Genomic DNA, 12,776 nt, shown 5'->3' on the forward strand with positions numbered 1-12,776 from the left:
CTGTGGGGGTGTGTGTGTGTGTTGTGTGTGCCTGTGTGTGGATGTGGAAGGTTTGCGGCATGTGCATGCGTGTTGTGTGTGCCTGTGGTGTGTGTGCATGCCTGGGTACATGAACAAGCACCTAGAGGGACCGGGCCCACCTGTGACCCTGTCGGCTGGTTCCCCAGGGGAGCTGTCCTCCCAGCTTCCGGAGAGACTCTCCTTGGTGATTGGCTCCATCCTGGGGGCCTTGGCCTTCCTCCTGCTAGCAGCCATCACCGTGCTGGCGGTCGTCTTCCAGCGGTGAGTCCCCACCCCTGCCCAACTCTGCCCAGCACCATGAACACCACAGCCAAACCTCAAGTCCTGCCAAGTCTGGAGCCCCCAGCAGAAACCCACAGGGGTGCTCCTCCCATCAGCCAGCCCCTGCACTGGGCCCCACGTGGAGGTGGGCAGGAGGGCCAGACTGGTGTCCCCCTCCACAGACCGACTAAAGAGCAGTCTGTGAGGGTGACAAGGGGGCAGCAAGGGGGTGGAAATGGGAGTGTCATCCCAAGTCACCGTTTTGTCCCTCAGGAAGCGGCGTGGGACTGGCTATACGGAGCAGCTGCAGCAATACAGCAGCCCAGGTGGGGATGAGGAGAAGAAATGGGTGGGGCTGGGGAACACATGGGTGGGGCACATGGCAGGGAAGGCTGGATCCCCCCAAGATTGGGGGAGCTCGTTGGCACAATCTTCTGGAGGTAAGTGGGCATGTCTGGGGTGTGTGGCCAGCCCTGCCTTGCACAACACACTCATAACATACTCCACACTCCTCCAGGACTTGGGGTGAAGTATTACATCGACCCCTCCACCTACGAGGACCCCTGCCAGGCCATCCGAGAACTTGCCCGGGAGATCGATCCTGCCTATATCAAGATTGAGGAGGTCATTGGGACAGGTACAGCAGGGGCAAGGCAGGGATCAGAGCAACGGGGCTCCCTTGTGGCCTCCCCTGGCCAGAGTCCCATCCAAACATAGCAGGACGCTGTGAGCCTCGATCCCCATCCCAACCTACACCTATTCCCCCAGGCTCTTTTGGTGAAGTGCGCCGGGGCCGCCTGCAGCCACGGGGACGGAGGGAGCAGACTGTGGCCATCCAGGCCCTGTGGGCTGGGGGCGCCGAAAGCCTGCAGATGACCTTCCTGGGCCGGGCTGCGGTGCTGGGTCAGTTCCAGCACCCCAACATCCTGCGGCTGGAGGGTGTGGTCACCAAGAGCCGACCCCTCATGGTGTTGACGGAGTTCATGGAGCTTGGTCCCCTGGACAGCTTCCTCAGGGTCAGTCCAGCCTGGGTGAAGGAGGAGGGTCCTGGGGTCCAGGAAAGCTTCCAGGAGACAGGGTCCTGTATCTTTGCTTCTTACCACCCCACCTTCCATGGTCTCTGTCCTTCCTTCCCAGGCCATTTTCTGATTCCACACCCTCCCCCTCTCATGCTGTTGTCTGCTGTGCAGTATGACGAGGTCTCCCCGTCTCCAGTCACTGACCTCTGCCCCCTGCCCCTGCCCCTCAGCAGCGGGAGGGCCAGTTCAGCAGCCTGCAGCTGGTGGCCATGCAGCGGGGAGTGGCTGCTGCCATGCAGTACCTGTCCAGCTTTGCCTTCGTCCATCGCTCGCTCTCTGCCCACAGCGTGCTGGTCAATAGCCACTTGGTGTGCAAGGTGGCCCGTCTTGGCCACAGTCCGCAGGTGAGAGCACAGCCTTGGGGGCACAGCCTGGGGCCTGTGGCATGCCCCAGCAGGTGCTGGGTGGGGGGTGGTGAGGCGGAATCCGGGGTGGGCACCTCAGCTGGGATGTCACTCAGCTGGGATGTCACTCAGCTGGGATGTCATAGTCCCTGAAAGGAGGGAGGCTGTCCTGTGTGACGGGGGAGATGAAAGCCTAGGTGACCTCAGGGACCCAGACAAAGAAAGGGGATGAGGGAGGGGAGGAGACCTGCAACAGTCTAGAACTACCCCTTGTCCTTCCCCCACTGTGGAGATTACAGAGACTCCAGAGTCAGCACAGCTGGATACAAATTCTGAACACTCTCGTCTCCGGCTCTGTGACCTTGGACAAGTTCCCTTTCTCTAAGCCTCACCTTCTGCTTCTGTGAAATGGAGATAATATCATCCACCTTGGAGGGTTGTTATGAGAATTAAATGAGATGCTTGATGTAAAATCCTTAACATATCTGAGCACATAGTAGTTGCTCAATAAACGTGACTGTTGCTTCTGCTTCTGTGAAATGGAGATGATATCATCCACCTTAGAGGGTTGTTATGATGATTAAATGAGATGCTTGATGTAAAACCCTTGACATATCTGAGCACATAGTAGTTGCTCAATAAACGTGACTATTGCTATGATTATTACTATTTGCTTTTGACTTTATCCCTCAGGGCCCAAGTTGTTTGCTTCGCTGGGCAGCCCCAGAGGTCATTGCACATGGAAAGCATACAGCATCTAGTGATGTCTGGAGCTTTGGGATACTCATGTGGGAAGTGATGAGTTATGGAGAACGACCTTACTGGGACATGAGTGAACAGGAGGTAAGCACCGACCTGGACACTGCTGATTTCCCACCCCGATCCCTCCCTGGTTGGAACATTCTAGGACCTCCATTCTCTACTCCATTTGTATTCTAAGATCTCATGGCTCTTGGATTCCATATATTTGATTTGATTTCTCCTCATGTTCCACCAGATTCCAGCCCACCCTCTTACCCAACAAAGTACTCCCCTTTACTAACAAAACTTCCCATCATCATAGTCTTCCTCTGACCCCCAGGTACTAAATGCAATAGAGCAGGAGTTCCGGCTGCCCCCACCTCCGGGCTGTCCTCCTGGATTACATCTACTTATGTTGGACACTTGGCAGAAGGATCGTGCCCGGAGGCCTCATTTTGACCAGCTGGTGGCTGCATTTGATAAGATGATCCGCAAGCCGGATATGCTGCAGGCTGGCGGAGACCCAGGGGAAAGGTCTGGAGCTTGGGGCTAGAGTCTGGGAAAGCCAGGGAGGGTAGATGCAAACCTAAGGAAAACTGAGGAGAGGGGCTAAGATGAAGAGACCTTGACCCTGCTTGCCCCTCCCCTCTTAGGCCTTCCCAGGCCCTTCTGACCCCTGTGGCCCTGGACTTTCCTTGTCTGGACTCACCCCAGGCCTGGCTTTCAGCCATTGGACTGGAGTGCTACCAGGACAACTTCTCCAAGTTTGGCCTCTGTACCTTCAGTGATGTGGCTCAGCTCAGCCTGGAGTAAGCAGGGAGTGGTGGGGTGGAGGGTGAATGCTCTGGGTCGCTGACTGGGGGGTCATGCTGAGGATCTCGGAGAAGCTGGCCTAGAACTGATCCCCTCCCTCCCAACCAGAGACCTGCCTGCCCTGGGCATCACCCTGGCTGGCCACCAGAAGAAGCTGCTGCACCACATCCAGCTCCTTCAGCAACACCTGAGGCAGCAGGGCTCAGTGGAGGTCTGAGGCCACGGCAGCGTGCCAGGAAATGACGATGCCCATGACTCAGCCCTGGACACCGGTCCAAGAAGGGACATGTGGGATGTGAGCCGGGCTCCAACGGCCTCTGTGAGAGATGCCCCACAGCAAACCCAACCCTCCCGCTGGCTGCATTCCCTGGTCCTCCGCCTCTCCACCAGCCCCCTCCTCATTAAAGGGAAAGAAGGGAATTTGCAAGTTCGGTGTGGTGAGGCCTCAGTCTGTAAGGAAGGGTGAGGGAGGCCTCGAACAAGGAACAGAGGGGTGGGGCAGGCAGGTGGCACCCCAGAGATGCAGAAGGGGAGCTGGGCAAGGATCCGAAAATGACTTTATTGAAGATGGAGTTGGCAAGACCTAGCTCCGCTTCACCCCACCCCCGGAGCCTTTCCTGTCTCCCTCACTCACATGCTTTCCACAAGCTCTGCACCTCCCTGCACCTGCCTGGATGCCCTGGGAAGGGCATTCTCTCTCCCCACTGATGACCGTGAGGTGGAGACCAAGTGCCTGAGCAGGCTGGCCTGTTTTTAAAGTGTTCTGACGTGCAGTGCTGCTGTCGGAAGGGGTGAGGAGCAGGCCGCAGGAGAGCTCCTCACGCCCTCCCAGCCCCGTGCTTGGGCTGGGCTCCGTCTGCCCCAGAGCTGAAGGAGTAACGCAGGCCTGGAGCAGTGATTCTCCACGTACTTTCCTTGGAGTTCATGCTACTTCTCTTTCTTCCCTGGGGCCTGGGAGATGAGACCTCTGGGTGTTTGGTTTTTGTTTTGTTTGACGCTCCCAGGAAATGAGAGCTCCCAGGAAAATGACTTCCGGGAAGTCAAGTGAGAGCACGCAGTCAAATCTGGTATTCCCAGCCCTCCCCGTCCTCCAGACCCCTGTTGATTATCCCGCGCAGGTCTCTCCTCAGGGTCCCCTGCCGAAGCCTTTCCCAATTGGCACTGCTGCGGGAGGTACTTCGAGACACTGAGGGGGTAGGAAGGGATAGGTGGGGGCTGAAGGGACAGCCCAGCTCTAGTTTTTCCACTGAGTCTTTGTCCAAATCCTCAGAGCCCTGGGTGTGGAAGGCCTGTGCGTAGCGTTGGATCCGCTGCCTGTTGAGATCCTGCCTGTCTTCCACCCTGTGGAATGCAGGACTTGAGACACAGCCAGGACTTGAAGAGCAGATCCAAGAAGGATGCTTGTCTCTTACCCCCTGGTTCCCCATCCCTGCCATTGCTGGCCTTTTCCCTTCTGTGCAGCCATGGTGGATGCCTGGGCCACTGGCCCGTTGGCAGCTAGGCCTCAGGAAGCAGCAGACTCTGCCACAGGCTCCCTGGATGCTTTGAGAAATCCGGGCTCCAGACGGGACCCCTTCCTCACCAGCTCAGTCAACAAGCATAGAGCCTAGGGAGCATACAGGCCTCCACAGGGACCCCAGGAGCAGAAAGCTGTCTGAGCAGAGGGACACCCTGCCGATGAGGCTTCTCAGGGGACACCTACCCCCGCATGTCACTCACCGCAGGAACCAGCGGTCCCCCAGGCCATACTCCCGTCCGCAGATCCCAGAGCGAGGCCACAGGCAGCGAGGCAGCTTCCGCTCCAGCATCACCGTGGTGGCCACGATCTGTGTAAGGGGACAAAAGGGAAAGTCAGAGATGAGGCTGGGTGCAGACAGAGGAAAGAGCGCTGCAGGTGGAGAAGAAGGCGGGAGGAGGAGAGGATGCAGGGCAAAGGAAAACAGTCTAGCAATGCCAAGGAAACTTGGGAGCTCGTGGTTGCCCCAGGGGTGATGAACTACACCCCTGGATCTGGGAGGGGGGGGCAGCCTTTGTTGACCATCTTCAGTGGGAGAGAGTTGATAGAGCTTGAGACCAACAGTTCTTTACCCAGTGACCTGACATCCGTGATGCAGCCAGGCCAGAGGCAGGAGAAAGACGGAAGGCAGAAGCCCCATTCCCAGGAGCACAGGCACCAGACAAAGCAAACAGAAAGGGCTCTTAAGGGCTCCCAGATAGTCTGACCCTACAGACATAAAGGCCACTTATAAATATAAACATCCCACTTAGAATATCAATATATATTCCTGGAGAAAATATTTTTCTCAGCGAATCTTATTTCCCAGCTTAGTTTTTCCACTCCGTTGTCTACACGGCATAGTTAAATGCCTTTCAGTTTGGGAAATTTCCATTATTTTGCTGAAATAATTTGTTTTAGATAAATTATTTACTAGGTGTTTTTAAAATGAGGATTTGATTCATCTCATGGTCTTCTCTCCCTATCTTGAAGATCTGGCTGAAGATAGCTTCTGCTACTATAGGAAGTTTGGGTGGCATTATTTTTTTAACACATCCAGCTTTCCATATCAAATGTTGCAGACTTAAATATATCAAGAAGACTTGATACTCCAGTTTTTATTTGGGAACAAAATGTACAGAGTGCAGTTTTAGCCACTGTTAATTTTCTTTTGATTTATTTCTTGTTGATTCCTCTAGAAAACACTGAGCTTTTAACTGTTGAGAAAACTGTGAGGCATTCTTCTCAGCAATTCCAGTATTGCCTGGTTGAATTGCTAATCAGTGCTTCTGTACATTTTGCATGATTTTGCTTGCTTTGCCACAACTGTCCAAACATAAGTGGGGTCGAGATATCCTGCCTCTCTCTCAGCTTGGCAGGTTCCTTGGTAGGAAGGTGATGACCCTCCCAGCCCTAACCCTCCCAGCCACCAGGGGGCTCACCTGGGCCCTCCACAGCTCATCCCGCTCATGGGCCACTCGCCAGTGAGTGTCGCCCATCATGGCAATGAGGAGGTTGAGCATGAGCAGCGTGGCGATGATGGCGAAGGCAGCGTAGGTGATGCTGTACATGAAGGGCAGGTCCACGTTGTAGTTGGCTGGGCCATCGATGATGGTAAGGAATAGCTCGAAGGTGCTGAACAGGGCCATGGGGTAGTTGTAAAAGTGGCCCAGCTCTTCGGGATCCTCTGTCTGGAAGATGATATAGAAGGCTGCTCCACCCAAGGGGGTGAGGGTTACCATGGCAACCATGCGGACGACCAGCCCACCCCGGGCTCTGCGTCCATGTCCATCCTGGTCCCTTCATCTCAATATCATCAGCTCTGCAGTGCTCCAGACTTTGGGTTTTTATGGTCCCTAGTTTTCTATGAGCCTCATCTTCTTGATCCTAAGAGCCACCTCTCCCTAACACTCCCGATTTTTCTAACCTCCGGAGGATGTCCCATCCTCTGACATCATATGGTCTCCTCTCTGATCTCTGCATTACTCCTCCTCCCCAAGTTTAGCCAGAGCCAGTGCCCCCTAGACTTTCTCATCTCCTCCCTGCCTTGGCCCCTGGTCCTGGACAGATGATTACCTGAAGCAAAGCCCAGGATGACCACAGCCATCAGCCAGCAGAATCGCATCAGATCGCCAAAAATCATCTAGAGGGAGCAGGAGGCAGAGAACATCTGCACACATTCCCCAAGCAATTGCCCCATCCAACCTCTAACAGGTCTAACTCCGACAAATCTCACAGCTTCACCCTCCAGGACAGGGACTGCCTATCTGGCCTGCAGACCAGATCGACCTGCCTGTTTTGGTGTGGCCTTTGAACTGAAAAGGGTCTCTACATTTTTAAAGGATTGTTAAAAAAGAAGAAAAACATGCAGTGAGGCCATGTGTGGCTTGCAGAGCCTGGAATGTCTACTGTTCAGCCCTTTATGGGACTGTCTGCTAACTGCGGCTCTGGGGCCTTTCTGTAGGGAGCTTGTGGGGAGGACTGACCTTCTGGATCATGATGGTGAAGGGGCCTAGCATCTGGAATCCTCGGGCGAAGTACATGACGTTGCACCAGCCCAGCACGAGTGCAAAGGACATGGGTACCACCTCCCCGCTGGCACTGATGAGCCGCATCACCATGGTCACCAGCACCATGAAGGCATAGGTGATGCTGGGGGAGCAGGGAGGAGGGTGATGAGGGGAGGGCTGGGATGATCCTGGGGACCTGACAGCAAGAATGTAGCTGGGAAAGTACCCACATATGCAGATTCAGCCTCTCCACACTCAATGCACAGGGTCATACACACAGCACTAGAGAGGGGACTCTGGAGCTAAGGTTCTTGAGAGGTCAGGAATCCAGGGAGTGGAACTGGAGCCCTGTTGAGGGAAGGGATGGGAGTAAGAGGAAGGAAACTCACATGAGGACATGGAATGGGCCCCCAAGGATGGTCTGTCCAAAGAAGCGAGTGACCCCCATTCTGAAGATGTCTGGAATCTGAAGAGAAGTCAGGGAGACACAAAGGCACTCAGATACCGGAACTCAGGCTGGATTCCTGGGGCAGACAGCCTCACCCAGATTCCATCCACACCTCACCTCTACCAGCAGGATGATGATAGCCCCAATGACAGTCACCAGCTCCCCCACCAGCCGGATGTCATCCTTAGGGGTCACATAGGCTTCCTGATGGGGGAGAAGAATGGTCAAAACGCTCAGGACTTTCAGGCATCTGCCCTGCGTTTCCATGGTGCCCAGGGTCACCAGCCTCAGCAGATTCTTTTTAATCTGTTAGGTTTGGCTCTTCTCAAACTCTGCTCTCAGACTACGAGCGTATGTGTGTTTCTGTGGGCGTGCATTTGGAGTTTGTACCAATATATTTGAGATGAGAGCAAGGGGAGAAATGGTGTGAGGAAGGGAAGGAACACCAGTCTGAGAACACAGAGTCAAGTCCTGCCCTGCTGATCTGCTCCTACAAGGATGTCACCTGAAGTAGCTTCTGCTCTAAGAGTGTGTTGTCCCGGGGGCTCGTGCGGTTATTGGTCCTGGGCTTGAGGGGGCGGTAGATGCAGCACATGGTGAAGCAGATGATGTACAGCAAGTATATGGCACCCAGCATGCAGAAGTACGGCCGCCCGTACCGCTTCCACTTGAGGCTCACCAGCTCCTTCACTGGTGTCTGGTCCAAGATCTGGCGAGCCTGCAACAGAAAGAGAACAGGCAGGGCTGGGCGCAGTGGCTCACGCCTATAATCTCAGCACTTTGGGAAGCCGAAGCAGGAGGATCACAAGGTCAGGAGATTGAGACCATCCTGGCTAACACGGTGAAACTGTGTCTCTACTAAAAATACAAAAAATTAGCCAGGCCTGGTGGGCGCCTGTAGTACTAGCTACTCAGGAGGCTGAGGCAGGAGAATGGCCTGAACCTGGGAGCAGAGCTTGCAGTGAGCAAGATCGTGCCATTGCATTCCAGCCTGGGTGACAGCAAGACTCCATCTCAAAAAAAGAAAAAAAAAAAAAAAGAAGAGGCTGCTCAGAGACCCTGACACCCCTCCCCAGACACAGCCTGCTGTGATGAACTGTACCTCCCGCTTCTTGGTGGTGATGATAAGTTCCAGCAGGGACTGCTCATCCCCTGAGGAGTCGATCTCCGTGAGGTCATATAGAGTCGAGGTCAGTGGTCCATATGTCCACTGGGTGTGCTTCCGCTTCTGCATCAGGTGCTGGAACATCTAAGGGAAAGTGAAGATGACTCAGGACCAGTAAGCAAAGGGGACAGTCACAGAATGTGGACAGGATGCATGTGCAGGAGGATAGCACCCCTGGAGAGGGTGGCTGCCCTTTCATTTTGATGACAGCCTTTAGAGGGCAGAAGAACCCACATTCACAGTGATGCCCTAGGTTCCTTGTCCTCTCCCATGACTCCCTCCAGAGCTTGGAAAGGGGAGACGAGAGGCTGGAGGGCCCTGCTCTGGGGGCTGAAAGGGAAGGTGGGCTGGGGCATTACAGACAATCCTAGCTTGGGATCTAGACTCTGTAACCCCCAATGCCTCAGGGGAGAAAGAGTAGGCAAGAAAGAGAACAGGTAACAAGAGTAAGAGGGCTTGAAATTTGTATATAAGTTGAGAGTGGGACCTAAGCATCAGGGATCGTGTTCACTTCTGTTTCTCCCAGGGCCAGGGGGTAGGTTGAGGGTCATTAGAAAGACACCTCAGGGATGGGGAGTGTCTCTCACCACAGTGTTACCCTCCACTCCAGCCAGCTTGAAGGGGGTGAGACCCTGGTGATTGGGCACAAGGTCCAGGGGCTGCAGGTGGTCCCCATGTCTGTCGTAGGACAGCAGCAGGTTGTACATCTGGCAGGCAAAGGTTTTGTTGGGCTGGAGGATGAGGATGTGTAACACTGTGTTTCCTGGGGAGGACACAGGGTATCATGTGGCCACTGGCCTAAAGTCCCCATCCCCACCCTGGGGTCCTCCTGAAGGTCCCAGTCCCTGTCCTCACCCTGCCCCTCACTCCCTGCAGCATCTCAGCTCCCCTCCCCATCCCAGCTCTTACCTAGGGAGTCCTGGGCCCGGATGTCGGCTCCATGCTCAATGAGCAGCCGCACGATCTCCTCGCTGTTCACACAGGCAGCAAAGGACAAAGGGTGCTCCCCTGTGGGCACAGAGAGATCCATGGCAGGAGAGTGCAGAATGGCAGGATGGGGTGGGCAGTCTCCCCCAAGTGACAACCTTCTCTTCCCCCACATCTCAGCTGAGGGCTTGGGGACACTTTTCCTGCAGAACCAGAGGGAGGGTCGTGGGGTAGATTGTACTCTAACCTAATTAAGCCCTCAAAGGATTGTTCCTCCCAGCTGCCCAACAGATACAGCTGAAGGCAGGATCCTCCTCTGCCTGGCCCTGCTCTGCCTTGCCCACCTTTCCAACCTGCCCGTCCTCCAAGCCCAGCCCTGCTCTCACCAAAGTAGATGAGGTTGTGGGGACTACGGCGGAAGGTAGTGCCTGTGGCTCTGGCAGAGACACTGGCCCTGCGGGCAAGCAAGGCTCGCACCAGGTTCACGTTCTGGTTCACAACAGCGATGTGCAGTGCAGTCTGACCTGGCCCAGAGACAGCTGTCAGTCACAGGTCTGTCCCCAGGATCCTGCAGGGGTCCCTCCTATAAGCACCCCTGGTCTCTTTCCCTTGGGGGCCGCCTGAGATGGAGAACAGGGAGCCCTCAGGCGTTCAGGATTCCCAGGGGATCCAGCTGCTGCCCATCTCTTCCTCTTCTCTAGGCCCCCTGGCATTTCAGGGGGCAGGCATTCTAGTGACGGGCAGTCAGGACTGACACAGAAGGGAGGCAGAGAAGAGAAAAAAAGAGTAGGAGGCTCAGATCCCCTTTGTCTTTCCCAAATTATCCACCAGAGACTGACTTGAAATACCCCATCAGTCACTCCTGCTCTTCACCCCAGGCCGGTGGGCCCCTCACCCTCATAGAGCTCAGATGTCATGGGCTCAAAGACCAGCTCCGGGGCAGCCTCCATCAGCACCATGGCGGCCTCCAGGTTGTCATAGAGGGCTGCTATGTGTAGCGCCGTTTCCCCCATGGCTCCTGGCATTACAGAGAAGTGGGTTATATGGCTTCCACAGCACAGGGGATTGGGGACAATAGATTCAGAGGCCAATAGCACAAGGTCTTGGGCAATCCTGGGAGGCCCCACGTGTGGGGCTCACCTAGGAGATCATGCTGCGTGTCTGCTTCTTACCTCTCTGGTGCACCTCGCAGTCCTCATACTTGAGCAACTTGTTCAGGGCCTGGACATCATTCTCTTTGGCAGCTAGAAGGAGAGGAGACTCCCAGATCCTACAAAGGAATGGATAGGAAAGCTGGAAACAGTAAGCATACCTAGCTGTGGAGGGAGAGACCCGGGCTTGACTCCATTATACACAGAGGTGTGTGCCTCAGCAGCAGGAACCTCAGGGTCTTCAGTCAAGGCAGGTGGGGCCATTGATGTCTTTTCTCTTTACAGCCAGTAAATACACATCAACTTGTTGCCCATTTTGCACGCGTTTGAGATTGTCCGTGACTGGTTTCCTTCCCCCTCCCTCCTGGGGTCCTGGGACCAGAACGTATCATGTGTGAATGTATTATCAGTGCATTTCAGGTACAGAGGGGAGGAGTTCTATTTAGACATGTGGCTTACCTGCTAACCAGTTTACCCCTGGAGTGGTCCTGTTTTACCCTCACCAGGTGCCCTGAGATTGCCCTCCAGGATAAGCCTTGTTTTGCATGGACCGAGGAGTGCAAGGAATTCCTGTCTCATATTTGTGGAGGAAGTCATATGCAGAGGCTAGCAAGATTTCTCCTGTTGCACTATCCTCTGCCTACTCAACCTTCTCAGCAGAACCCTTCAATACTGGTACTTCCCTCCCAACAATAGCATCTTCAGGGCTTAACACAAAAAACAGTGGACCATAAGAACAAGCCTGGCTCCCGGCTTCCTTTCCTCCTAGGTGTTCATTCATTCATTCATTCATTCATTCATTCATTCATTCATTTTCTGTCTCTTCCTTTCTGTCTCTCGTCTTTCTTCTCACATCATTTCAACAATCTTCCTTCTTAAAGTGGACCCCTGGATCAGCAGCAGCACATGAGCCCTTACAAGAAATGGAAATGCTCAGACTGACCCTTCCACCTAGCAAATCCAAATCTGCAGTTTAAGATTTCCAGCTGATTCCTGGGCATATGAAAGTTTGAGAAGCATTGCTCAAGTGATCCTTGCATGCAAAAACCAGTGGCAGTAAATCAGAGACAAGCTCAGGGGTCTCAGTTTCTAAACAGCTCACATTAAAGTTTGCGAAGCAGTGTTCTCCATCATTTTCAGACCAGCTGTCTAGAGGACTTTAGGTGCTACTTTGTTTTGGCTATTGGCCCCTAAGACATAAACTATGGCCAACAATGATAGATGCAGAGAAAAAAAGAGAATCCAATCTAGAGGATTCATTAATTGAATTTCATGTGAATCTGAATGTTCCATTCTGCCCTCTTCTGACCTTTCTTGGATTTACCCAATTTGGGATTCACGGATCAGTTTCTTTCCCTGAGTCAGATTAGTCTCCACTTTTCGCTTGTTTTAGGCAAAATTGTCTTCTCTGACTCCCCAGATCATCTCTTTATTCTTATTCCTACTGTGTGCTAAAAAATCTCTTTTAAAATTAGAACTTGCCCCAACTAAGACACATGGGTCCCTTTGATTCAATTTTCTCTCTTGGCCTGGAGCCATTTGGTCTTTCTATGGGAGTAAATGAAATAACTCTATTTATCTATAATTTGACAATTATGTGACATACAAAAAGACATAGACAGGAGCTCACATTCTAAAATGCTGGCAGTGGCAAGAAATTGAATCCAGAGCTGGAGGTGGGAGGGCAATCAGAGAGGAGACTTCAGCTCACTCATCTCCTCTGCCCTGCCCCGATGCACAGCAGCAGCCACCAGGTCCTGTCAGTTCAACATGGAAAGCTCTCTCTTCATTCAGTCCCTACCTTCTTGCTCCTGCTAACCT

General features: G+C 53.7%; 2 protein-coding genes across 3 annotated transcripts in view; one reads left to right on the forward strand and one right to left on the reverse strand.

Annotated features, from left to right (window-relative positions):
* EPHB6 (EPH receptor B6) overlaps nucleotides 1-3,686 on the forward strand; it is a 7,805-nt gene extending 4,119 nt beyond the window's left edge. For both annotated transcript variants that reach the window (XM_023184931.1, XM_023184932.1), the window contains exons 8-16: nucleotides 168-282; nucleotides 556-608; nucleotides 800-919; nucleotides 1,051-1,298; nucleotides 1,532-1,705; nucleotides 2,399-2,548; nucleotides 2,787-2,980; nucleotides 3,100-3,255; nucleotides 3,368-3,686. In XM_023184931.1, the coding sequence (XP_023040699.1) occupies nucleotides 168-282; nucleotides 556-608; nucleotides 800-919; nucleotides 1,051-1,298; nucleotides 1,532-1,705; nucleotides 2,399-2,548; nucleotides 2,787-2,980; nucleotides 3,100-3,255; nucleotides 3,368-3,476 (1,319 nt within the window). In that variant the 3' untranslated portion in view covers nucleotides 3,477-3,686. The remainder of the gene's footprint in view (nucleotides 1-167; nucleotides 283-555; nucleotides 609-799; nucleotides 920-1,050; nucleotides 1,299-1,531; nucleotides 1,706-2,398; nucleotides 2,549-2,786; nucleotides 2,981-3,099; nucleotides 3,256-3,367) is intronic.
* A 108-nt stretch (nucleotides 3,687-3,794) lies between these two features.
* Nucleotides 3,795-12,776, reverse strand: part of TRPV6 (transient receptor potential cation channel subfamily V member 6) — a 15,843-nt gene continuing 6,861 nt past the window's right edge. The window contains exons 2-15 of the mRNA XM_023184933.1: nucleotides 10,977-11,074; nucleotides 10,700-10,822; nucleotides 10,191-10,328; nucleotides 9,787-9,885; nucleotides 9,465-9,640; nucleotides 8,815-8,961; nucleotides 8,218-8,430; nucleotides 7,830-7,916; nucleotides 7,654-7,730; nucleotides 7,241-7,406; nucleotides 6,831-6,897; nucleotides 6,197-6,465; nucleotides 4,979-5,085; nucleotides 3,795-4,600 (exon numbers count right to left, since the gene is read on the reverse strand). Of these exons, the coding sequence (XP_023040701.1) occupies nucleotides 4,318-4,600; nucleotides 4,979-5,085; nucleotides 6,197-6,465; nucleotides 6,831-6,897; nucleotides 7,241-7,406; nucleotides 7,654-7,730; nucleotides 7,830-7,916; nucleotides 8,218-8,430; nucleotides 8,815-8,961; nucleotides 9,465-9,640; nucleotides 9,787-9,885; nucleotides 10,191-10,328; nucleotides 10,700-10,822; nucleotides 10,977-11,074 (2,050 nt within the window). The 3' untranslated portion in view covers nucleotides 3,795-4,317. The remainder of the gene's footprint in view (nucleotides 4,601-4,978; nucleotides 5,086-6,196; nucleotides 6,466-6,830; nucleotides 6,898-7,240; nucleotides 7,407-7,653; nucleotides 7,731-7,829; nucleotides 7,917-8,217; nucleotides 8,431-8,814; nucleotides 8,962-9,464; nucleotides 9,641-9,786; nucleotides 9,886-10,190; nucleotides 10,329-10,699; nucleotides 10,823-10,976; nucleotides 11,075-12,776) is intronic.

This window comes from Piliocolobus tephrosceles, chromosome 8 (assembly GCF_002776525.5).
Source record: "Piliocolobus tephrosceles isolate RC106 chromosome 8, ASM277652v3, whole genome shotgun sequence".
Classification (NCBI taxonomy): Eukaryota; Metazoa; Chordata; class Mammalia; order Primates; family Cercopithecidae; genus Piliocolobus; species Piliocolobus tephrosceles.